Here is a 25,741-nt window from a genome sequence, read left to right on the forward strand (position 1 = left end):
TAAATAATGAAAAAACATGTGAAGAGTCTTAGAGAATTCGAGGAAGACTGTGTCATGTTTTTTTTAGTATTACTGGATACCCCCATAAAAAAACAGCACAACTAAACAGCAAAGCTTAGTTCAATTAACAACATCTATGACAAAAATAAGTGATATGTTATCCCCTTTACCTCCAAACACAAGCAGATGGGCACAAACCACCAAGAGGTTAAAATCTGCTTAGTATCAGCATCTGTGCAGGAAGAAACAGAAGGAAGCAACAGGACATCTGACAAACCTGAAACTCCAAAACAACTAATCAGTATTCCAAATAACTCTCAAAAGGCCAGTTTGAAAATAACATGTAAAACTGGAAGGGATTTTTATTCTCCAGTAGTGGATGAATTTTAATTACTCTATAGTAAGATCTGAAGGGACTTCCACAGTCTGTGCACTATGAACTCTCAAAATAAAGCAACCAAAGCTCCCTACAGGAATAGGAGTAAAACCCAAATTAAACAGAACAAGGTAAATAAAGACAAAAGAAAGATCCAGATAAAGGTAGAAAGGGGACAGAACCAGGAGATTTCAGACAGTAAGTCATCATATTTTTTAACACTTAACAAAAGCAACAGAATAAGGAGTTCTACAGGCATTAAGTTAGAAAAAAACTAATTTGGAGGGGAAGATGGCGGCGTAGGAGGACGCTGGGCTCACCGCGCGTCCTGCTGATCACTTAGATCCACCTACACCTGCCTAAATAACCCAGAAAACCGCCAGAGGATTAGCAGAACGGAGTCACCGGACCCAAGCGCAGACGAGAGGCCCACGGAAGAGGGTAGGAAGGGCGGCGAGGCGGTGCGCGCTCCACGGACTGGTGGGAGGGAGCCAGGGCGGAGGGGCGGCTCGCTGGCCAAGCAGAGTCCCTGAGTCTGGCTGGCAAAAGCGGAGGGGCCTGACGGACTCTGTTCCGACAGCAAGCGCGACTTAGCGTCTGGGAGGTCATAAGTTAACAGCTCTGCTCGGAAAGCGGGAAGGCTGGAGGACAAAGGGAGGGTGAGCTGCGGAGCCCCCGGACGACAGAGCTCAGTTTGGCGGGGAACAAAGGCGCTCGCCAGCGCCATCTCCCCCGCCCATCCCCCAGCCAAAATCCCAAAGGGAACCGGTTCCTGCCAGGGAAATTGCTCGCTCCGCGCAAACACCCAACTCTGTGCTTCTGCGGAGCCAAACCTCTGGCAGCGGATCTGACTCCCTCCGGCTGCCACAGGGCCCCTCCTGAAGTGGATCACCTAAGGAGAAGCGAGCTAAGCCTGCCCCCCTGCCGCCGTGCACCTTGCCTACCCACCCCAGCTAATATGCCAGATCCCCAGCATCACAAGCCTGGCAGTGTGCAAGTAGCCCAGACCGGCCACGCCACCCCACAGTGAATCCCGCCCCTAGGAGAGGGGAAGAGAAGGCACACACCAGTCTGACTGTGGCCCCAGCGGTGGGCTGGGGGCAGACATCAGGACTGACTGCGGCCCTGCCCACCAACTCCAGTTATACACCACAGCACAGGGGAAGTGCCCTGCAGGTCCTCACCACACCAGGGACTATCCAAAATGACCAAGCGGAAGAATTCCCCTCAGAAGAATCTCCAGGAAATAACAACAGCTAATGAGCTGATCAAAAAGGATTTAAATAATATAACAGAAAGTGAATTTAGAATAATAGTCATAAAATTAATCGCTGGGCTGGAAAACAGTATACAGGACAGCAGAGAATCTCTTGCTACAGAGATCAAGGGACTAAGGAACAGTCATGAGGAGCTGAAAAACGCTTTAAATGAAATGCAAAACAAAATGCAAACCACCACGGCTCGGATGGAAGAGGCAGAGGAGAGAATAGGTGAACTAGAAGATAAAGTTATGGAAAAAGAGGAAGCTGAGAAAAAGAGAGATAAAAAAAATCCAGGAGTATGAGGGGAAAATTAGAGAACTAAGTGATACACTAAAAAGAAATAATATACGCATAATTGGTATCCCAGAGGAGGAAGAGAGAGGGAAAGGTGCTGAAGGGGTACTTGAAGAAATTATAGCTGAGAACTTCCCTGAACTGGGGAAGGAAAAAGGCATTGAAATCCAAGAGGCACAGAGAACTCCCTTCAGACGTAACTTGAATCGATCTTCTGCACGACATATCATAGTGAAACTGGCAAAATACAAGGATAAAGAGAAAATTCTGAAAGCAGCAAGGGGTAAACGTGCCCTCACATATAAAGGGAGACCTATAAGACTCGTGACTGATCTCTCTTTTGAAACTTGGCAGGCCAGAAAGAATTGGCACGAGATTTTCAGGGTGCTAGACAGCAAAAATATGCAGCCGAGAATCCTTTATCCAGCAAGTCTGTCATTTAGAATAGAAGGAGAGATAAAGGTCTTCCCAAACAAACGAAAACTGAAGGAATTTGTCACCACTAAACCAGCCCTATAAGAGATCCTAAGGGGGACCCTGTGAGACAAAGTACCAGAGACATCACTACAAGCATAAACCATACAGACATCACAATGACTCTAAACCCGTATCTTTCTATAATAACACTGAATGTAAATGGATTAAATGCGCCAACCAAAAGACATAGGGTATCAGAATGGATAAAAAAACAAGACCCATCTATTTGCTGTCTACAAGAGACTCATTTTAGACCTGAGGACACCTTTAGATTCAGAGTGAGGGGATGGAGAACTATTTATCATGCTACTGGAAGCCAAAAGAAAGCTGGAGTAGCCATACTTATATCAGACAAACTAGACTTTAAAGACTGTAACAAGAGATGAAGAAGGACATTATATAATAGTTACAGGGTCTATCCATCAGGAAGAGCTAACAATTATAAATGTCTATGTGCCGAATACCAGAGCCCCCAAATATATAAAACAATTACTCATAAACATAAGCAACCTTATTGATAAGAATGTGGTAATTGCAGGGGACTTTAACACCCCACTTACAGAAATGGATAGATCATCTAGACACACGGTCAATAAAGAAACAAGGGCCCTGAATGAGACATTGGATCAGATGGACTTGACAGATATATTTAGAACTCTGCATCCCAAAGCAACAGAATATACTTTCTTCTCGAGTGCACATGGGACATTCTCCAAGATAGATCACATACTGGGTCACAAAACAGCCCTTCATAAGTTTACAAGAATTGAAATTATACCATGCATACTTTCAGACCACAATGCTATGAAGCTTGAAATCAACCACAGGAAAAAGTCTGGAAAACCTCCAAAAGCATGGAGGTTAAAGAACACCCTACTAACGAATGAGTGGGTCAACCAGGCAATTAGAGAAGAAATCAAAAAATATATGGAAACAAACGAAAATGAAAATACAACAATCCAAACGCTTTGGGACGCAGCGAAGGCAGTCCTGAGAGGAAAATACATTGCAATCCAGGCCTATCTCAAGAAACAAGAAAAATCCCAAATACAAAATCTAACAGCACACCTAAAGGAAATAGAAGCAGAACAGCAAAGGCAGCCTAAACCCAGCAGAAGAAGAGAAATAATAAAGATCAGAGCAGAAATAAACAATATAGAATCTAAAAAAACTGTAGAGCAGATCAACGAAACCAAGAGTTGGTTTTTTGAAAAAATAAACAAAATTGACAAACCTCTAGCCAGGCTTCTCAAAAAGAAAAGGGAGATGACCCAAATAGATAAAATCATGAATGAAAATGGAATTATGACAACCAATCCCTCAGAGATACAAACAATTATCAGGGAATACTATGAAAAAATATATGCCAACAAATTGGACAACCTGGAAGAAATGGACAAATTCCTGAACACCCACACTCTTCCAAAACTCAATCAGGAGGAAATAGAAAGCTTGAACAGACCCATAACCAGCGAAGAAATTGAATCGGTTATCAAAAATCTCCCAACAAATAAGAGTCCAGGACCAGATGGCTTCCCAGGGGAGTTCTACCAGACGTTTAAAGCAGAGATAATACCTATCCTTCTCAAGCTATTCCAAGAAATAGAAAGGGAAGGAAAACTTCCAGACTCATTCTATGAAGCCAGTATTACTTTGATTCCTAAACCAGACAGAGACCCAGTAAAAAAAGAGAACTACAGGCCAATATCCCTGATGAATATGGATGCAAAAATTCTCAATAAGATACTAGCAAATCGAATTCAACAGCATATAAAAAGAATTATTCACCATGATCAAGTGGGATTCATTCCTGGGATGCAGGGCTGGTTCAACATTCGCAAATCAATCAACGTGATACATCACATTAACAAAAAAAAAAGAGAAGAACCATATGATCCTGTCAATCGATGCAGAAAAGGCCTTTGACAAAATCCAGCATCCTTTCTTAATAAAAACCCTTGAGAAAGTCGGGATAGAAGGAACATACTTAAAGATCATAAAAGCCATTTATGAAAAGCCCACAGCTAACATCATCCTCAACAGGGAAAAACTGAGAGCTTTTTCCCTGAGATCAGGAACACGACAGGGATGCCCACTCTCACCGCTGTTGTTTAACATAGTGCTGGAAGTTCTAGCATCAGCAATCAGACAACAAAAGGAAATCAAAGGCATCAAAATTGGCAAAGATGAAGTCAAGCTTTTGCTTTTTGCAGATGACATGATATTATACATGGAAAATCCGATAGACTCCACCAAAAGTCTGCTAGAACTGATACATGAATTCAGCAAAGTTGCAGGATACAAAATCAATGTACAGAAATCAGTTGCATTCTTATACACTAACAACGAAGCAACAGAAAGACAAATAAAGAAACTGATCCCATTCACAATTGCACCAAGAAGCATAAAATACCTAGGAATAAATCTAACCAAAGATGTAAAGGATCTGTATGCTGAAAACTATAGAAAGCTTATGAAGGTAATTGAAGAAGATTTAAAGAAATGGAAAGACATTCCCTGCTCATGGATTGGAAAAATAAATATTGTCAAAATGTCAATACTACCCAAAGCTATCTACACATTCAATGCAATCCCAATCAAAATTGCACCAGCATTCTTCTCAAAACTAGAACAAGCAATCCTAAAATTCATATGGAACCACAAAAGGCCCCGAATAGCCAAAGGAATTCTGAAGAAGAAGACCAAAGCAGGAGGCATCACAATCCCAGACTTTAGCCTCTACTACAAAGCTGTCATCATCAAGACAGCATGGTATTGGCACAAAAACAGACACACAGACCAATGGAATAGAATAGAAACCCCAGAACTAGACCCACAAACGTATGGCCAACTCATCTTTGACAAAGCAGGAAAGAACATCCAATGGAAAAAAGACAGCCTCTTTAACAAATGGTGCTGGGAGAACTGGACAGCAACATGCAGAAGGTTGAAACTAGACCACTTTCTCACACCATTTACAAAAATAAACTCAAAATGGATAAAGGACCTAAATGTGAGACAGGAAACCATCAAAACCTTAGAGGAGAAAGCAGGAAAAGACCTCTCTGACCTCAGCCGTAGCAATCTCTTACTCGACACATCCCCAAAGGCAAGGGAATTAAAAGCAAAAGTGAATTACTGGGACCTTATGAAGATAAAAAGCTTCTGCACAGCAAAGGAAACAACCAACAAAACTAAAAGGCAACCAACGGAATGGGAAAAGATATTTGCAAATGACATATCGGACAAAGGGCTAGTATCTAAAATCTATAAAGAGCTCACCAAACTCCACACCCGAAAAACAAATAATCCAGTGAAGAAATGGGCAGAAAACATGAATAGACACTTCTCTAAAGAAGACATCCAGATGGCCAACAGGCACATGAAAAGATGTTCAGCATCGCTCCTTATCAGGGAAATACAAATCAAAACCACACTCAGGTATCACCTCACGCCAGTCAGAGTGGCCAAAATGAACAAATCAGGAGACTATAGATGCTGGAGAGGATGTGGAGAAACGGGAACCCTCTTGCACTGTTGGTGGGAATGCACATTGGTGCAGCCGCTCTGGAAAGCAGTGTGGAGGTTCCTCAGAAAATTAAAACTAGATCTACTCTATGACCCAGCAATAGCATTGCTAGGAATTTATCCAAGGGATACAGGAGTACTGATGCATAGGGGCACTTGTACCCCAATGTTCATAGCAGCACTCTCAACAATAGCCAAATTATGGAAAGAGCCTAAATGTCCATCAACTGATGAATGGATAAAGAAATTGTGGTTTATATACACAATGGAATACTACGTGGCAATGAGAAAAAATGAAATATGGCCTTTTGTAGCAACGTGGATGGAACTGGAGAGTGTGATGCTAAGTGAAATAAGCCATACAGAGAAAGACAGATACCATATGGTTTCACTCTTATGTGGATCCTGAGAAACTTAACAGGAACCCATGGGGGAGGGGAAGAAAAAAAAAAAAAAAAAAAAAAAGGACGTTAGAGTGGGAGAGAGCCAAAGCATAAGAGACTGTTAAAAACTGAGAACAAACTGAGGGTTGATGGGGGGTGGGAGGGAGGGGCGGGTGGGTGATGGGTATTGAGGAGGGCACCTTTTGGGATGAGCACTGGGTGTTGTATGGAAACCAATTTGTCAATAAACTTCATATAAAAAAAAAAAAAAAAAAAAAAAAAAAAAAAAAAAAAAAAAAAAAAAAAAATAAAAAATAAAAAAAAAAAAAAAAAAAAAAATAAAGATGAACAGTAGAAAAGAATCAAGATGAAACTCCATATAAAGTTATAAGTAAAAAAATAATTTTTTGACAGAAAATGTGGAGCAAACCAGAAAGACTTACTGTATTAGTCTGCTTGGGAAACCATAACAAAATACCACAGAATGGGTCATTTAAGCAATGGAAGTATTTTTTCCCACAGTCTGGAATTCAGGGAGCCTAGAAACATGATCTCTGATGAGGACTCTCTTCCTGTATTAGACTGCCCCCTTTCAGTGGGTCCTCACACGGAAGAAAGAATGGGCTCTGGTGCCTCTTTCTTATCTTATGAATGGCACCAGCCCTATCAGATTAGGACCTTTTGGCCTCATGTAACCTTTATCCCCTACTTTTAGGGCCTTTCTCAGAATACAGTCACATTGAAGGTTAAGGCTTCAACATATGAATGGGGGGGGGGGTGGTGAGGGAACACAGTCCATTTCCCATTACTATAAGTAAATGAACACTATTACATTATTTAAAAATGAACTAAAATACATACAGGTATGAAAGAACAACAAAAGGCAGAATTAGAAAAGCTTATAAATTAGGCAATTGAACTTGGGAAATTATTAGAAATAAAGGAAAAATAATTTAAGAAATATGACTGATTAGAAGTAACTGAAGAGCAAATGAACACAACAGATAATACCTTAGGAGAAATATAAGGTGAAAAAGTTGGTGGCAAAAAAAGAGACAGAGAGAAAAGAAATTAAGAGGATTTATGGGAAAGCAACAAATACAGACACCAGCCAAAGAAGATCAAATCTACATAGAGTGGGAGCTCCAAAGGAGAAAACCAAACTGTGGGACAGAACAGAAAATAAAGACTACAATTCATGGGCCTTTTCCTAGTGTCAGGAAAAAGAAGAAGGAGAAGAAAAGGAAGGAGAGGAAGAAGAAGAGGAAGGAGGAGGAGGAGGAGAAGGAGAAGAAGGAGAAGGAGAAGGGGGAGGAGGAGGAGAAAAGATTTGAAGTGACCTATTGAAAAGAATCATCGCACTTAAGGAAATTCCCAAAAATATTAATATCAAAACATATCCCACTGAAATTATTGGCCATTTTTAGAAATGTCCTACTTCTTTCCGAAAAGACCTAGAAACAATTATCAACCCAGAAGCAATGAGCCTCTCTAGCATCTAATTACTCATCTTGAAATACATTTTCACCACTAAAAGAAAGCACATTTCCTGGAGAGATGGTTGATTCCTGGACTGAAGAATGAAATGTATGAGATGAGTTCAGAACATCTTGTCATATCGGATAATTCTTTTGTTGTATTCAATTTCTTTCATAAGTGTTCTACAGTTTTCAGAGTACAGAACTTTCACCTGTTTGGTTAGGCTTATGCCTAGGTATCTTATTGTTTGTAAATGGGATCAATTCCTTGATTTCTCTTTCTGCTGCTTCATTATTGGCATATAGAAATGCAACAGATTTCTGTACCTTGATTTTATATCATGAGACTTTGTTGAATTCATGCATCAGTTCTATCAGTTTTTTTGGTGGAGTCTTTTGGGTTTTCCACATAGAGTATCATATCATCAGGAAAGAGCAAACGTTTGACTGCTTCCTTGACGATTTGCATGCCTTTTATTTATTTTAGTTGTCCGTTTGCTGAGGCTATAACTTCCAGTACAATGTTGAACAACAGTGGTAAGAGTGGGCATCACTGTCCTGTTCCTGATCTTAGAGGAAAAGCTCTCAGTTTTTTTTTTTTCCCATTGAGGATGATATTAGCTATGATTCTTTCGTATATGGACTATATGGTGTTGAGGTATGTTCTTTCTATCCCTACTGTCTTGAGGGCTTTTATCAAGAAAGGATGCTGTATTTTGTCAAATGTTTTTTCTGTGTTTGTTGAGACAATCATATGATTCTTATCCTTTCTTTTATTAATGTGGTGTAACACGTAGATTGATTTGCAGATATTGAACCAGCCCTGCAGCCCGGGAATAAATCCCGCTTGATCATAGTGAATAATTCTTTTAATGTACTGTTGAATTAAATTTCCTAGTATCTTGTTGAGAATTTTTGCATCAATGTTCATCAGGGATATTGGTCTGTAATTCTCCTTTTTTCTTGGGATTTTTGTCTGGTTTTGGAATCAAGCTAATGCTGGACTCATAGAATGAGTTTTGAAGTTTTCCATCCCTTTCTGTTTTTTGGAACAGTTTAATCCTTCTTTAATGTTTGATAGAATTCCCCTGGGAAGCCATCCAGCCCTGGACTCTTGTTTGTTCAGAGATTTTTGGTTACTGAGTCAATGTCTATAGGTTATGGGTCTGCTCAAATTTTCTTTTTCTTCAGGTCATCATCTCATGGTTGTGGAATGGAGCCCAACATTGGGCTCCACACTGAGCACAGAGCCTTCTTGGGATTCTCTCTCTCCCTCTCTTTCTGCCCCTCCCCTAATCATTCTCTCTCTCTCTCTCTCTCTCTCTCTCTCTCTCTCTCTCTCTCCAAAAATAAGTAAATAAAATAAACATTTTAAGCCACATTGAGTATGCCTAATGAAGAATAATGATGAGTAGTAGCCATAATGGTAGTAACTGAGGATGTTGATGGTAATGACTGACATGGTGGTGGTGGTGGTGGTGGTGGTGGTGGTGGTAGTGATTATGGGGTGTTTAGCTATACAAATTTGAATGCTTAGACTCCAAGTTTCCCAAGCTGAAAATGACTCCAAATAAAAGGAAAATTAACACACCTGGGAGACAAACCATGATTCCCAGCACAGGCATAAGCCGGACTCTAATTGCTCCTTCAGCAAAGACTCCAGGGCCTGAAATGACTGCATCCCAGGAGGTTCTGCCCATGTGTTGTGTAAACAGACCCCCAGTGACCCATTTTTCATAACCCTGCTGGCCTCTTGGAATATATTTAGGAATAGATACAAATCTGGACAGCTCCCTCATTTCTTGATGTTTAGTTCCTAACTATTGGAACCAAGGCATCCCCTAAAATTTCCAGGAGACTGTGTTGTCTTTTTCTCAACACAGGTATTTAATTACAAATTTAAAGCAATTATATGAAAAAAATATTTCTTCCGTGAATTCCTGTTTCTAATTCAGGCTTTATTTCTAAGCATTTGTTTACCTTCATCTCTAAGCGTTTTCTTCTTTATGTGCTGAGTTCTCATAGGCTGCAAGCCCAAGCCTCTTATGGTCCGGTAGAACTAGAGGTAATCATTGTAGTAACTGATATCAAATATATGGATCATGTTTGCCTATTTCATATCATTAGATGATTATGGGAGTAAAAAATTAAATTTAAATCAGTTCTATCTAGGATTTTCCAGTCCACACCACATTGAGTGGTATTTACTCTGCACTGCTTTGTAGAACACATTGATTTCTGGTAATGGTGTATTCAAGGTGGATTTTCTATGTTTCTTATTGTTTTAAGAGGTGAAAATTGTGTACAAGGGGAAAAGATAAGATTTTTTAAATCTATTGTTGTTATCTAGAAGAAATTTGTTTTCTCCTTAGTAATAAATGGAAAAAACTTAGCTACTTCTGAGACTAGTTATTGTGAAGTTAAATGCCATACCACCAATAGCATAACATGTGAAGTTTACAATGCAAATCTGATTTTTGTGTCTTCACATCCTAAGGATTTAAAGACTCTTATATCTAAGAAAAGGAAATACGGTTAGTGCCAGAGTTATTATTATTATAGGAATCAAATGACACAATGCATTATAAAGTACATTTAATAAGGTGGTTACAAAATGGTTTTTTAATACATTTAAGGGTGCCTGGGTGGCTCAGTCCATTAAGCATCCAACTCTTGATTTCAGTTCAGATCATGATCTCAAGGATCATGAGTTCAAGCCCTGCATCGGGCTCCACACCATCAGCAAGGAGCCTGCTTGGGATTCTCTCTCTCCACTCCTCCCACCCTCTCTCTCTCTTTGCCCCTTCTCTGTATCTCTGTATGCACAGGTGTACTCTCTTTCACAGTCTCTCAAAATAAATAAACTTAAATATATATATATATATATATATATATGTGTGTGTGTGTGTGTGTGTGTGTGTGTGTGTGTGTGTGTGTATACCCAATGTAAATATATATATGCATAGAAAAATCTAGAAAGATAGTCACTGCCAGTATTAGTCTCTAAATAGTGGGGGAATATGATGTTTATACTTTTCCTTATTTGTATTTCTGATTTTCTACAATGTATATGTATTGCCTTTGTAATTTTTTAAGTGCACCTGAAATTACCAATGAAATCCATCCTGCACCTCCAAAGATTCAATAAATTAAGTTTATTAAATAATAATAAAGTGCTACCTAAAGATAAGCTACAGAAATCAGAAGACGGTTTAGTGGAAACAAAACAGATGGTAGTCAGAAGTCCTGGGTTTTAGGCCCAGTTCTGTATCTACTAACTGTATGATTTGGGGTAACATTTACAGTTTGAATTTAAGAGAGAATGAAAAAATAATATAACATTCCTCTTTTTTCATAGGCTATGCACAAGCTAAGCCATCAAGTGTAAAGCACTTTCAACCACGACACTGCTTAGAACTGTAGGTGTGTGGATGTAAAAGCCTGCACATCTGGGCTAAAGGAAATGAGCTCATGATCAGGAGAGAAGAGTTTGAGTTCTAAGTCACTGATAATTTTTAGTAAGCTTCAAGAAATTCACTGAGTGTCTGGCACTTCTGTTTTCTCAGTAGGAAAATAGAAACAAAAATCCTACTCGGAACACATTTCTCCTCATACCCCAAATTTGAGGAGTTAATGAGATTGACCTTCAAAGAGCATTATACAAAAGTTAGTAATTATATGAGGAAGTAATAAAAAGAATGAAAATGTAAGGTTTTTAGCCTAAGAGAAGTATCTTAGAGATGGGATGGCTATAAGTATCATATCCAGCAATGATGATCCATGCTTCTTAGGGAAATGTTGACAATTTGAGTACCCTGCCACTAGGGAAATAATGGGGCCTGGTTTGATATTACAATCTGAACATCATCATCATAATAGCTACTGAGCACTTACTCTGTCCTATATTATGTGCCAATGCCCACCCTGCACCTCAGATCAATTAAATCTGAACATCTGTGGGTGGAGGAATCAATACTTTGTAAATGCTCCAAGGGATTACAGAACACAGTCAATGTTGAGAACCACTGTCTTATAGCCTCACGTCCAGTGAAAACCTAAGAACAAATTCCAGACACCTAATGACAACTCACTTTTATGGGAACCGAGTGCTTGAAAACATTTTCTAAATATGCATTATCCCATGTTATTTTTACAACCGACTTGGAAACTGGTTTCTTTTTTTTTTTTTTTTTGGTTTTTTTAATGTGTATTTATTTTTTAGAGACAGAATGTGAGTGGGGGAGGGGCAGAAAGAGAGGGAGACACAGAATCCAAAGCAGGCTCCAGGCTCCAGGCTCCAAGCTGTCAGCACAGAGCCCAAGGCAGGGCTCGAACCCATGAATGGGAGATCATGACCTGAGCTGAAGTCCGACACTTAACCTACTGAACCACCTAAGCACCCTGGAAATTGATTTCTTTGTCAACAAAAAGCATCCTGCAAGGATTTCATCAGAAAACAAGCTTCATTGCTGTGCAGTTTGCAAACCGAGGAGACACAGCATTCGGCTACAAACCAAAGTGGCTCCGTCAGGGAAGGATCAGGCTTGGGGTTAAATAGGCAAAAAACGGCAAGTTCTGTGTCCTCTACAGAGATTGGTCAGACTGAGGTCCCAAATTGCAAGTTTCAGGAGCAAAGTGACAAGCAGGATACAGCTCACTATTTCTGATAGTTTCACAATATGACAGCTGCTGGAGAGCATGGCAGGATATGTTGTGAGGATTTCTTGGGGGAGTTTGGGGGGTGTGGGGCTTTTTTTTGCAAATTTTGCAGAATTTTCTGCAAGCTTGTCATCCCAGGCTGAGACATGGTCATTCTGCCTGATTAAAATTTTAGTTTTTCTCCCTTGACATGAGGGAACTCATCTTGCCTGGCAGCAGTTGCTAATTATTGGGGTCTTTTGTTCTCATTTTCATCTTTCAGATACAGAAATTGACTTGTCACTCAATGATATGGCTGTAACTACCATACTACCCTGACACTGTGTCAATTTGAGAAGGATATCATGCATTCACATTCAGAAACTATCTGGGAATTGCACAGATGACAAGGAAATTTTATTTCTGAAGCATGTCCAAGCACAAAATATGAAGTATGCTGCTTGTTACCTATAGGACAGAGGTTCTCAGGCCTAAGCAGGCATCAGCATCATCTGGAGAGAGTGTTCAACCCAGACTGCTAGCCCCAATCCCAGAGTTTCTGATTTGGTAGGTCCCGGGTGGAGGCTGAGAGTTTGCATCTCTAACATGGTGCTGATGCTGCTGGTCCAACAAATGTACCCTAAGAACCATTGCTGTAGGATATTTGAGAAACATAAAAGTGGTAAAAGCCCCAGATCTTGTCCCCTTTTCCTCCCAACCTCATGGTCTTTGAAATACCCAGAGCCTGGTCTTTCTCCCAGCCAACTGCCAAAGGAAGGGAGGATTCATCGGGAAAGAGCCCAGGATCACCCAACTGAACCCAAGTGCTCAAAACCAGCTTTGCCAAGAAGTCTAAGATGTAGGCTCTCATGGGCTCTTCTCTCCCATCCCCACAGGGCTCCCAATCACAGGGGAATGGCTGCCGAAAATTACTCTACAGTGACCGAGTTTATTCTCAGGGGATTGACAAATCGGCCAGAGCTCCAGCTCCCTCTCTTCCTCCTCTTCCTTGGGATCTACTTGGTCACCATCATAGGGAACCTGGGCATGTTCACACTGATTTGTCTGAATGCTCAGCTTCACACCCCCATGTACTACTTCCTCAGCAATCTGTCCCTTGTGGATCTCTGCTACTCCTCTGTCATTACCCCGAAAATGCTGGTGAACTTTGTGTCAGAGAAGAACATCATCTCCCATGCGGGGTGCATGTCACAGCTCTACTTCTTCGTTGTGTTTGTCGTTGCAGAGTGTTACATGCTGACAGTGATGGCCTATGACCGCTATGTCGCCATCTATACCCCTTTGCTCTACAATGTCATCATGTCTCCTCAGGTGTGTTCCCTGCTGATGGCTGCGGCCTATGCCATGGCTTTCATTGGTGCAACAATAAGCACTGGCCTGATGTTAAAACTGTCCTACTGTGAGTTCCTCGTCAGTCATTACTTCTGTGACATCGTGCCCCTCATGAAGCTCTCCTGCTCTAGCACCTATCATATTGAGATGACAGTGTTCTTTTTGGCTGGATTCAACATCACAGTCACCAGCTTAACAGTCCTTGTTTCCTACGTCTTCATCCTCTCCAGCATCCTCCACATCAGCACCACACAGGGAAGGTCCAAAGCCTTCAGCACCTGCAGCTCTCACCTTGCAGCTGTGGGAATGTTCTATGGATCTACAGCGTTCATGTACTTAAAACCCTCCACGGCCAGTTCTGTGGCCAAGGAGAATGTGGCCTCCGTGTTCTACACCACGGTGATTCCCATGCTGAACCCCCTGATCTACAGCTTGAGGAATAAGGAGGTAAAGGCTGCCGTGCAGAAAACACTGAGGAGAAACTTCTTCAGATGCAAATGTCATAATTCTTCCTCAGGTTGAAAATTGGGAGAAGTGTAGGGGAGAAGCCCTCCAAAAATGTAAACACACGTGAAGGGAGAACCACCACTTCTCAGCATGACTTATTGTATATATTCACTGATTTTTTTGTCCTTCCTTTCTCCTTCTCACATCTCTCATGTCCTACTCTGCTTGAATATGATTTCAAGTTTATATTGAACTTAGCGGTACATAAGACAAATGGAGACAAATTTGAAAGTCATCAAGAAATAACAAATACCCTTTTTCCACCCAGATTTCTCCCTCTGTTCACTCTCTCATTATGTGGTTACCACTTCCTTATTCCTGCCAGGATTGCTTACGTGGTCCCTTCACTCAGCTACTGACATCATCATATCATCATCACATCTAACATTTATGGAATGCTAGCCAATCTACTAAGTGTTTTACTTAATTATCTCATTTTCTCAGATGAAGAAACTGATGTAAAGAGGTTAAGTAACTTTCCCCAGATCACAGACCTGCTAAACAGTTAACACCAAGATTCAAACCCACAACTCATTATCCCCTCTCTCGGCTGACAGTCTCCCTACACAATGTTTTGATATTAGCATAATTAAAACCTTTCAAATTCTGGAAAATAACTTCCCCTCCTTCAAGTATCATCACACAGCTCCCAAATAGGCAAGGAATATTATACATTCCTGTAGTCCTTTAACCTCCAGAAAGACTTGACATTTCACATCACCAGCCAATTTCACTCAGTAAATCCTATTGCCATGGAGCAAAATGTCTTCCCCTATTTTTAAAAAATATTTATTTATTTTTGAGAGAGAGACAGAGCACAAGTTGGGGGAAGGGCAGGGAGAGAAGGAGACTCAGAATCCAAAGCAGGCTCCAGGCTCCAAGCTGTCAGCACAGAGCAAGCAGGCAACAGACTCCGAGCTGTCAGCACAAAGCCCTACGCAGGCTTTGTATTTTCCTTGTATAGATCTCATTTTTAGGAGTGCTAATGTAAATGTCATTGTGTTCTTAATTTCAAATTCTACTTGGTCTTTGCTCCCATAGAGGAAAGCAATTGACTTTTATATGTTAACCTTGTATCCTTCCACCTTGCCATGATTACTTAGTTCCAGGAGTTTTTTGGTTGATTCTTTCAGATTTTCTGCATAGGCAATTATGTCATCTGTGAATAAAGACAGATTTATTTCTTCCTTCTCAATCTGTACAACTTTTTTTTCATGTTTTACTGTGTTAGCTAGGACTACCATTACTACACCGAAAAACAGTCATTAGGGGGACATCTTTACCTTGTTTCTGATTTTAGTAAGAAAGATTTGATGTTCTTACCATTAAGCATGATGTTAGGTGTAGGTTTTATGTAGGTTTTCTTTCTCAAGTAGAGGAAGTTCTTGTTCTAGAGGAATAGATAATAAATCTACTCTCAGTTTACTGAGTTGTTTCTCTTTTTTTTTTGGGAAATGGGTGTTGGATTTTGTCAAATGCTTTTTCTGCACCTATTGATAGGATGATGTGATTTTTATTCTTCAGTCTGCTTATGGATGAAATACTTTAACTGACTTTTGAATGTTGAATCATCCTTACATAACTGGGATAAATCCCACCTACTCATAGTGTATAATTCTTTACATATATTGTTGGATTCTATGGTTAATATTTCATTGAAACTTTTTTGTATCTATGTTCATGAGAGATATTGGTCTGTAGTACTGTTTTGTTTTGTTTTCTTGCACAGTCTTTGTCTGGTTTTAGTATTGGAGTAATGATGGCCTCACAGAATGCCGCTATCTTATAAAATAAACTGTAGAGATTTGGTATAATTTTTCCTTAAATATTTCATTGAATTCATAGGTTGTCCAGAGTGGGCTGGAGTTGGGTATTTCCTTTCCTCCATAAGGAGGCTGGTGCCAGCTAGCACTTTCCCCCATGAGGACTGCCAAGAAAAGCCTAATAATTGCCTATGGTCAGGCTTGAAAGATCACACATAGACTTTGGCCTGGAGCAAGTTTCCTCAGCTTCCAGGACCTGGGTCCATCCTTCCAACAGCAGACCACACTGTTGGTATGTTCACTTCCAGGGATGGTCAGGCAGGAGCTGTATTCAAGGGATGTGGATGACCATTGGGCATGTGAACTATAGGTGTTTACACCTGCGCATGTGTAGGTGCCTCACATTGTAAAGTAAGTGAGAATGAGAGGGAGAGGGGCTAAGCTGTGGTCCATGGGCAGGCACCTGGGAAACCAGGGTGGCCCTCCCTGTGCTACCACCTTTTGGCATGGAACCTTATAGATTCTCAGGATTCTAAACTTGAATCTGGCCTTCCAGTGTTATGAAAGGTAAGTTTGTCAAGGTAAGAGGTAGAAACGTGTTTTATTTAACACTTTATTAGGGCTATTCTTTGTTTACTTTTTATTGTGGCGAAAAGCATGTAACAAAAAATTTGCCATCTTAACTGTTTTTAAGTGTTTAACTATTTCAGGAGTGCTAAGTATATTTGCATTGTGAAACAGATTTCTGGACTTTTTCAACTTGCAGATCTGAAACTCTATACCCATTAAATAACAATTCCACTTTTCTTCTTCCTTGCAACCTCTGGTAACTATGATTTTACTTTATGTTTCTATGAATTTGACTACTTTAGGTATTTTATTTAAGTGGAATCATACATTATTTGTCTTTTTGCAACAGACTTCTTTCACTTAGCATAATATCCTCAAGGTCCATCCATTTTGTAGCATGTGATAGTATTTCTTTGCTTTTTAGGGAGGAATAGTATTCCTATGTATGTATGTACCACATTTTGTTTCCTCATGCATTGACAATGGACATTTGGCTTGCGTCCATCTCTTGGCTATAGTAAATTAGTGCTGCAAATATCTCTTTAAGATCCTACTTTCAACTCTTTTAGAATAGAAATCCCAAATGGGATTGCTAGCTCATATGGTAGCTCTATTTTTAATTTTTTGAAGAACCTCCATACTATTTTCCGTAGCAGTCTCACCATTTTACTAACTCACCAATAACGCACAAAGGTTGCCATTTTCAATATCCTTACCAACACTTGTTTTCTGTTTTCTTTCATAGTTGCCATCCTAATGGGTATGAGGTGATAGTTCATCATGGTTTTGACTTGCATGTCTGATAATTAGTGATATTGAGCATCTTTTCATTTGCTTGCAGGCCACTTATATATCATCTTTGGAGAAATATCTGTACAAGTCTTAGTCCACTTGAGCGCCTATCACACAATACCACAGATTGGGTGTCTTATAAACAACAGAAATTTATTTCTTACAATACTGGAGGCTGGAAAATCCAAGATGAAATCACTAGGAGATTCGGTGTCTGGTGGGAGCCTGCTTCCTTGTTTACAGATAACCAACATCTCACTATAACCTCACATAGTGGAAGGGGCAAAGGAGCTCTCTGGGGTGTCTGGAGTCTCTAAGAGCAGTAATCCCATTTATGAGAGTTTCCTCATGACCTAATCACTCCCCCAAAGCTCCACCTCCAAATATGATCACACTGGATTAGGTTTTAACACATGAATTTGGGGGACACACAAACATTCAGTCCACAGCAAAGTCTTTTGCCCATTTTTTAATCAGGTTATTTGGTCTTATTGTTGTTGAGTTGTAGGCGTTCTGCATATATTCTGAGACACTAGCTGCTTATCAGATATCTAATTTGCAAATATTTTCTCCCATTCTGTAGTTTGTTTTTTGACTCTATTGATTGTGTCCTTTCATTCACAACAATTTGCAAGTTTCACGTAGTCCCATTTGTCTATTTTTTGCTTTCATGGCCTCTTTACTCCCACATCCAGAGATATTGATTGTGTCACCTAGGTGAAATGCATAACCAATGCCTGTGTCATAAATGGATGCTGGATAATGGGCATTTCTATTCCCTATCCACCTCCCTTTGTTTCTCTCAAGAAACCCAAGCCACACAAACATAAATAAACATAAATTGATGATAAACATATGATGATGATGATGATAGATAGATAGATATCATTTATCTATATTTTTTATATTTAAGACAGATATTTTAGATTGTAACTTAGAAATTACACAACCCGTATTAAAGAGAACATGGGTCATGTGGAAATTGAGATTTTTTATTCTCCTCCCTGTTTGTTACTACACTTCCCAAGGATGGTTCTTAATCTACCCACTGCCTCTTTCTTCAACCACAAATAGGGAGAAGTTTTACTTTTCTGTCCATTTCTGGAAGATGACAGTGGAAATTCGGAAGCTCTCCTTCACGACCCACACCCTTCCTGCCACATCATTCCTTTGGCCCATCTCTGTTTCAGAAATTCAGGCAGAAAACCGTCTAAAAGTGTCAGCTGTCCTAGAAAGGAGGCCATACACACTCAATGATGCCAAAATGCAAGGGCAGCAGAGACAGCCTACTGTTAATCTGCCTGGGAGTCCAGGGGAACCTTTGAGAGGAAGGAGTTTTTCCCTTAATGTTTACTTATTTATTGTGAGAGAGCACACGCAAGCACGAGTGGAGTGGGGAATGGGGGGAGGGAGGTGAGAGAGAGAGAGAGTGAGAGAGAGAGAATCCCAAGCAGGCTCCAGGTTATCAGCACAGAGCCCAAAGTGGAGCTCATTCCCATGAACATGATATCATGACCTGAGCCGAAACTAAGAGTCAGATGCTTACCTGACTGAACCACCCAAATGCCCCAGGAAGGAGCTTTTAGACCAGGAAACAGCTGGAATATTTAGCTTACCTAGGGCAAACAGCGAAGTGCTAGCTTCTGTCATGTTCTGTACGATTATGGCCCAGCAGTTTCCAACCATGAAAGCAGATTCGTGAGAGAGGGACAGATGAAAAACTCAGGAAAGTAGATAAAGAGATAAAGAAATGGCTTCTAGAGACTTCTGGCTTCTCCATTGGAGCTGACATAGGCTACTTCACTAGGCAAACTGAGAGGGCAACTGCCACATAATATCCTGTTTCCCAATGGTTTTCTCTCCCTCTCTTTTTTTTTATATACAGTCACCCTCAATAGCAAGTGATCCTTAGCTGTCCTCATGTATTTAAGAAACAGTAACAAGTGGACTGAACAATCATCGGAGCAGACTTGTCAACTAGTGGACTTCACTTTAGAGAAAGGGCAAACTGTGTGGGCCACTTTATTTGGTGCCAGCCATTCAACAGGATTCATAGTTCATTATTCTTAGGTTCATTTCATGAGACAAGAGCCCAACAGTCCCCTAATCTCAGGGGGTCAAGTTCGACGTCCATAATAAGGCTGGTTGGAAACATTCTTAGACTCCAGCAATAGAAACAGTCTGTAGATCCCACCATTGAGTACAGAGTCCTAAACATCATTCTCCTTTTTTCAGTACAGAGCCATGCCCACCCTATTCTAAAGGTCTTGTTGACCCCACTCCAGATTTCTCTGGTTCAAACTCTCTAAAGTCAACCCCTTTTCTTCTGACGGGTTGATTAGGGGAAGAAGAATTGCAAAACTTCAATATCTAAACAGAATGGTGGGGGGCGCCTGGGTGGCTCAGTTGGTTAAGCGTCCGACTTCAGCTCAGGTCATGATCTCACGGTTCCTGAGTTCAAGCCGCAGGTCAGGCTCTGTGCTGACAGCTCAGAGCCTGGAACCAGCTTCGGATTCTGTGTCTCCCTCTCTCTCTGCCCCTCCCCCACTCGTGCGCTGTCTCTCAAAAATAAATAAATGCTAAAAAATTTTTTAACAGAATGGTGAACGGAATCAGTTAAGATTTAAATAAAATTTTCCACATTACCATAAATTGAAACCTACTTAATATCTCTGAGCCTCAGTTACCTTAATTGTTAATAATATTCCCTACTTCAGCCTTGAGGGATTGAGAAACTCATGAAATGGGTTCTTTTCTGTACTTATTATGGGTAAACTGAAAAATTAGTGTCACGGCACATGAAATATTTTTCTTAAATAATCAGAGGGAAACGTGAAAAAGAAATAACAATAATCTTGTAGCCTAGCTCTATGTTTCAAGATTGCAATATATTATGCAAATTATATTTGTAAAGGCATATGAGGCAGGTATTGTTTGCATTGTACAAATAAATACACAGAAGTTTACAAAGATGAACACACTTTGACCAAACCTGCATGGTTAGTAGCAGGTAGAAAAGTGATGCACACACATATTTAAACTGACTCAAAAAATCATGTTCCCTTTAATGTTAAATTATAACAATGACTAGAAATTTGTGGTCACAAATCTAGATGAGCTCCAGGTTAAAATGAAAATTGACTGTCAGAGAAATACAAGTCTTGCAGCAGCAGCATGCAGTGAAAACCATATAGGCTTTGTAATCAGGCTGACTTTCATCCAAACTCTGATGTTTTCATTTACTGCAAAAACAAGGAGGGGGCGCCTGGGTGGCGCAGTCGGTTAAGCGTCAGACTTCAGCCAGGTCACGATCTCGCGGTCCGTGAGTTCGAGCCCCGCGTCGGGCTCTGGGCTGATGGCTCAGAGCCTGGAGCCTGTTTCCGATTCTGTGTCTCCCTCTCTCTCTGCCCCTCCCCCGTTCATGCTCTGTCTCTCTCTGTCCCAAAATAAAAAAAAATAAAAAATAAAAAAATAAAAAAAAAAACAAGGAGATGATCCACTGGGTTCTTCTGAGAGTGAAAGACTTGCCAGTGCGAATCACCGCAGGGATAAATGGATCCTGAAAAACAAACAGCCTGTAAGAGGAGGGATATACATGGGGAAAAGGAGAGGATCTGGCTTTTCTTTCTCAGTCTAACCTTTGAGAGGTAGACAAGCCCAAATGTGATCTTGGACAGTGAGGGTAAAGGATGGCGTTTTAAATGGAGGTTTTATTAATATTTAGGTATGGCAAAGCCAACAGGTCAGGGAATGACTGACTTTGAAAAGATAACTTGTGAGAAAATATTTGTAAAAGACAAATCTGATAAAGGACTGTTATCCAAAACACAACTCTTAAAGCTACACAATAAGAAAAAGAACTACCTTATTTAAAAATGGGCCAAGGGGCGCCTGGGTGGTGCAGCCGGTTTAGCGTCCGACTTCAGCCAGGTCACGATCTCACGGTCCGTGAGTTCGAGCCCCGCGTCGGGCTCTGGGCTGATGGCTCAGAGCCTGGAGCCTGTTTCCGATTCTGTGTCTCCCTCTCTCTCTGCCCCTCCCCCGTTCATGCTCTGTCTCTCTCTGTCCCAAAAATAAATAAACGTTGAAAAAAAATTAAAAAAAAAAAATGGGCCAAAGACCTGAACAGACACCTCACCAAAGAAGATATAGAGATGGCAAATAAGCATATGAAAAGATGCCCCACATCATATGTCATCAGGGAAACACAAATCAAACAATGAGATACTACTACATACCTATCAGAGTGACGTAAATCAAGAACACTGACAATAGCACATGGTGGGGTAGATGTAGAGTAAAAGGAACTCTTATTCATTGTAGTGGGAACGGAAAATGGTGTAGACACTTTGGAAGAAGTTTAGCCGTTTCTCACAAAACTAAACATACATTTACCATACAATCCAGCGATTGTGCTCCTTGGTGCTTAACCAAAGGATCTGAAAAACCTACAAATGGATGTTCATTGCAGCTGTACTCATAATTGCCAAAACTTAGAGGCAACCAAGATGTCCTTCAGTTTGTGAATGGGTGAATAAGCTGTGGTTCATCCAGACAGTGGAATATGATTCAGTGCTAAAAAGTAATGAGCTATCAAATCATGAAAAGACATGGAAGATGGGGCACCTGGGTGGCTCAGTCAGTTAAGCATCCGACTTCCGCTCAGGTCATGATCTCACAGCTCATGAGTTCGAGCCCACGTCAGGCTCCGTGCAGACACTCCAAGCCTGGAGCCTGCTTCAGATTCTGTGTCTCCCTCTCTCTGCCCTCCCCTGCTTGTACTCTGTTTTCTCTCTCACACACACACACACAAATAAATGAACATTTAAAAATATTTTTTAAAGATAAATAACTTTAAAAAAAGACATGGAAGAAACTTAAATACATATTACTAAGTAAAGGAAGCCAACTCTATGACAACCTGGAAAAGGCAAAACTATGCAGACAGTAGAGAAGTTAATGGTTGTCAGAGCCTCTGGGGAGAGAGGGATTGACAAGTGAAACACAGGGCTTTTAGGGCAGAGAAACTATTCTGTGTGACACTATAATGGTTATACATATAACAGATACATGTCATCATACATTTGTCCAAACCCATCAAATGACAACACCAAGAGAGGTGTAATGTAATTACACTAATGTAACCTATGGACTTCGGGTCATGATGATGTATAACTGTATGTTCATCAATTATATCAAATGTACAACTCTAATGGAGAATGTTGAAAATGGAAGAGGCTGTGCATGTGGGAAGGCAAGAGACATGTGGGAAATCTCTGTACTTGTGCTCAATTTGCTGTGAGCCTAAAACTGCTCTAAGAAAATATAAAACTCATACATGATATGCACTAAACATAATAATGAAAAAACTAAGGATGTGAAGAGTGTAATACGTAACAATACAAAGAGCCTCTCCCCCACTCATGCTCTCTCTCTCAAAAAATATATATATAATAATAATAGTGCCAAACTTTCTCACACTTTTTAAAAATTTTTTTGTAATGTTTATTTTGAAAGAGACAGAGTGTGAGTGGGGAAGAGTCAGAGAGAGAGAGAGGGAGACACAGAATCCGAAGTAGGCTCCAGGCTCTGAGCTGTCAGCACAGAGCCCTATGTGGGAGCTCGAACCCATAAGCTGTGAGATCATGACCTGAGCTGAAGTCAGATGCTTAACCAACAGAGCCACCTAGGCATACCTCTCACACTCCAAAAAACTGAAGAGGAGGGAACACTCTCAAACTCGCTTACGAGGCCAGGATTACCCTGATACAAAATCTGATGAGGACACTACTAAAAAGGACAACTACAAGCCAATATCCCTTATGTAAATAAATGCAAGATTACCAACTTCAGCAAACTGAATTCAACAGCACATTTAGAGAATTATATGCCATGATTACGTAGGTTTCATCACTGGGGTAGAAGGATGGTTTCACAGACACAAATCAATAAATGTGACACAGCACATCAATAGAATGAAAGATTAAAACTATATGATCATCTCAATTAGATGTAGAAAAGCAGGCAACAAAATACTACATCCTTTCATGATAAAAACAAAACTGTCAAACACAGTTCTAAACATGTTTATGTGTTTTAACAAATGAGGCACATGGTTTTTCTGATTCTTGAAGAAGCAACTCATCCTGGCATTTTAAGCTATCAAGGATTTGGCTCTTCCTTCGCTGCGTCCTCTGCCCGGCCACGGTGCAGGCCTCCTACGTGGACAAGTCGGCCGACGACCCGAGGCTGCCCCACCGCAGCGAGCCCTGCAGCCTGGTTCGCCTGGAGCACCTGCGACTGCTCGGGGTTCTTTACTGGAAGCTTGATGCTGACAAATACAAGAATGATCGGGAGTTAGAAAAGATCCAAAAACAGGGAAACTATTCCTGGGTGGACACAATAACCATATGCAAGGATAAACTACCAAATTATGAAGAAAAGATCAAGATGTTCTAGGAGAAGCACCTGCACCTGGACGACGAGATCCGCTACAACTTGGCACCGGCTACTTTGATGTGACAGACAGAGAGGACAAGTGGACCCGCATCTTCATGGAAAAAGGAGACATGATCACCCTTCCCGCGGGGATCCATCACGGTTCACTCTGGATGAAAACAACTACATGAAAGCCTTGCGGCAGTTTGTGTGAGAACCGGTGTGGACGGCCGTACAACCGGCCGGCCGACCATTTCTAGGCTCCGGGGCAGTACATGGAATTTTTGGCACAGACAGGGTAGCGGCGCCCTGGGGCCTCGCTCACCCTTCGCCCTTGGGAATGTCCTGAACGTGATCCCGGCAGAGAACTTGTCGTAGACCGGGGGCCACGAGAGCTTTCCTCTGCCAGGTTATTTGATCTAAGGGTGTTCTGATGAAAGGAGCTTTTTAAACAAGTGATTTTTACATGTTAGCAGCTCTGGGAATGTGGACATTTTACCTAATTCGAGATCCGCGGCCAGCATCCATGCGTCAGCGCGCACGTTCGATTTTAACGCAAACGAGAGCATCTGCCAAACGTGCTTGCGGAGCTGCTCAGCCCAGACCTGGTGCTTGGACGGTGAGCAGATGTCGTTCGATGCCACGCCTGCCTTGTAAGCAGGTGTCATAGTGGATGACAGACTGGCCAGCTAGAGGACGTTTTCTCCCAGAACTGGGTGGAGACCGGTCGGGGGTCAAGCTCTCACATTAGTGGGGGGACACTCGGGGTTCCTTGTGTACTTTCTTGTTGGAAACAAAGTAGTTGCCTTAACTGTGTACTCTGGGCTTGGAGTCCTTATTCAGGAACATATTGGTCAGTAAAACCACCGTTCAGATACAAAAAGAGAAAAAAAAGCTATCAAGTGTTCTAACCTCATCACAGCATCAACCAGAGACAGCGGTGATGCAATAATGGAGTGAGGACAGGATCAGGGGACAAAGTGTTACTCTAGATGCAGGGCTTTGACCCATAGTGTCTCATCCAGGGCCAGAGATGCCTCTGCCCTCACTCTCCGCAGCCATACGTTTTCCCATCCCTCTTTGCTATTGGCTCCCTTCTTTTAACCCTTGGAATGTTCTCTGCCCCATCCTATTCTAAGCTGTTTCCATTGAACAAATAATAATTCTTAAAAACCCTTTATACTACTTTAAAAGGAGTACTACATATATTTATAGATATAAAGATGTATGTGTTTGAATATGTGAGGATTCATAAGGAATTAGTGACAATTGTTACTTCCAACATGGAGAATTCAGGGACAGAATGGAAGGGAGGAAGACATATTTTCACTGCATAACCTCCACTTACATTGTTCAATTTTTTACCATGTGCAAGTATTATTTAGTCATAATATATTTTAATAATACTTAATTACTGCTTTTTAATTTTTTTAACTTTTATTTATTATTGAGAGACAGAGAGAGACAGAGCATGGGCAGGGGAGGGGCAGAGAGAGAGGGAGACACAGAATCCGAAGCAGGCTACAGTCTCTGAGCTGTCAGCACAGAGCCCCACACGGGGCTCAAACTCACAGACAGCGAGATCATGACCTGAGCCGAAGTCGGACGCTCAACCGACTGAGCCACCCAGGCACCCCAGGAACTAAGATTTATTAAGTGCCTGGCCTTCGATTCTCTCAAAATCCCCACAAAGTCAAGGTCATTGTCGCACTTTTAAATTAAAATAGAGAAACTAATATTTAGAGACACTAAGTAATTTGCTCATTGTCACACAACTAGTAAGCACTGAGCCAAAATACAAAACCAGCCCCACTACACGCCTCACAAATTGCTATTTCCTCCATTAACCACGGAATATGGCCTCTTCACCTCAGCTGCCTGA

General features: G+C 41.0%; 1 protein-coding gene and 1 pseudogene across 1 annotated transcript; both read left to right on the forward strand.

Moving 5' to 3' along the window:
* The first annotated feature begins 13,351 nt into the window (after nucleotides 1–13,351).
* On the forward strand, nucleotides 13,352–14,311 carry LOC115525292 (olfactory receptor 151-like). The gene has a single exon (XM_030332418.2). It carries the CDS (start codon nucleotides 13,352–13,354, stop codon nucleotides 14,309–14,311), a length of 960 nt encoding a protein of 319 aa, XP_030188278.1.
* Nucleotides 14,312–18,529: 4,218 nt separating this feature from the next.
* Nucleotides 18,530–24,161, forward strand: LOC115526207 (annotated as a pseudogene).
* The last annotated feature ends 1,580 nt before the right edge of the window (nucleotides 24,162–25,741 follow it).

Source organism: Lynx canadensis, chromosome D1 (assembly GCF_007474595.2).
Source record: "Lynx canadensis isolate LIC74 chromosome D1, mLynCan4.pri.v2, whole genome shotgun sequence".
In the NCBI taxonomy this organism is placed as follows: domain Eukaryota; kingdom Metazoa; phylum Chordata; class Mammalia; order Carnivora; family Felidae; genus Lynx; species Lynx canadensis.

Bases quoted from the DNA above. Each gene is read 5' to 3' on its own strand.
- LOC115525292 (XM_030332418.2), top strand. From the start codon at position 13,352: ATGGCTGCCGAAAATTACTCTACAGTGACCGAGTTTATTCTCAGGGGA.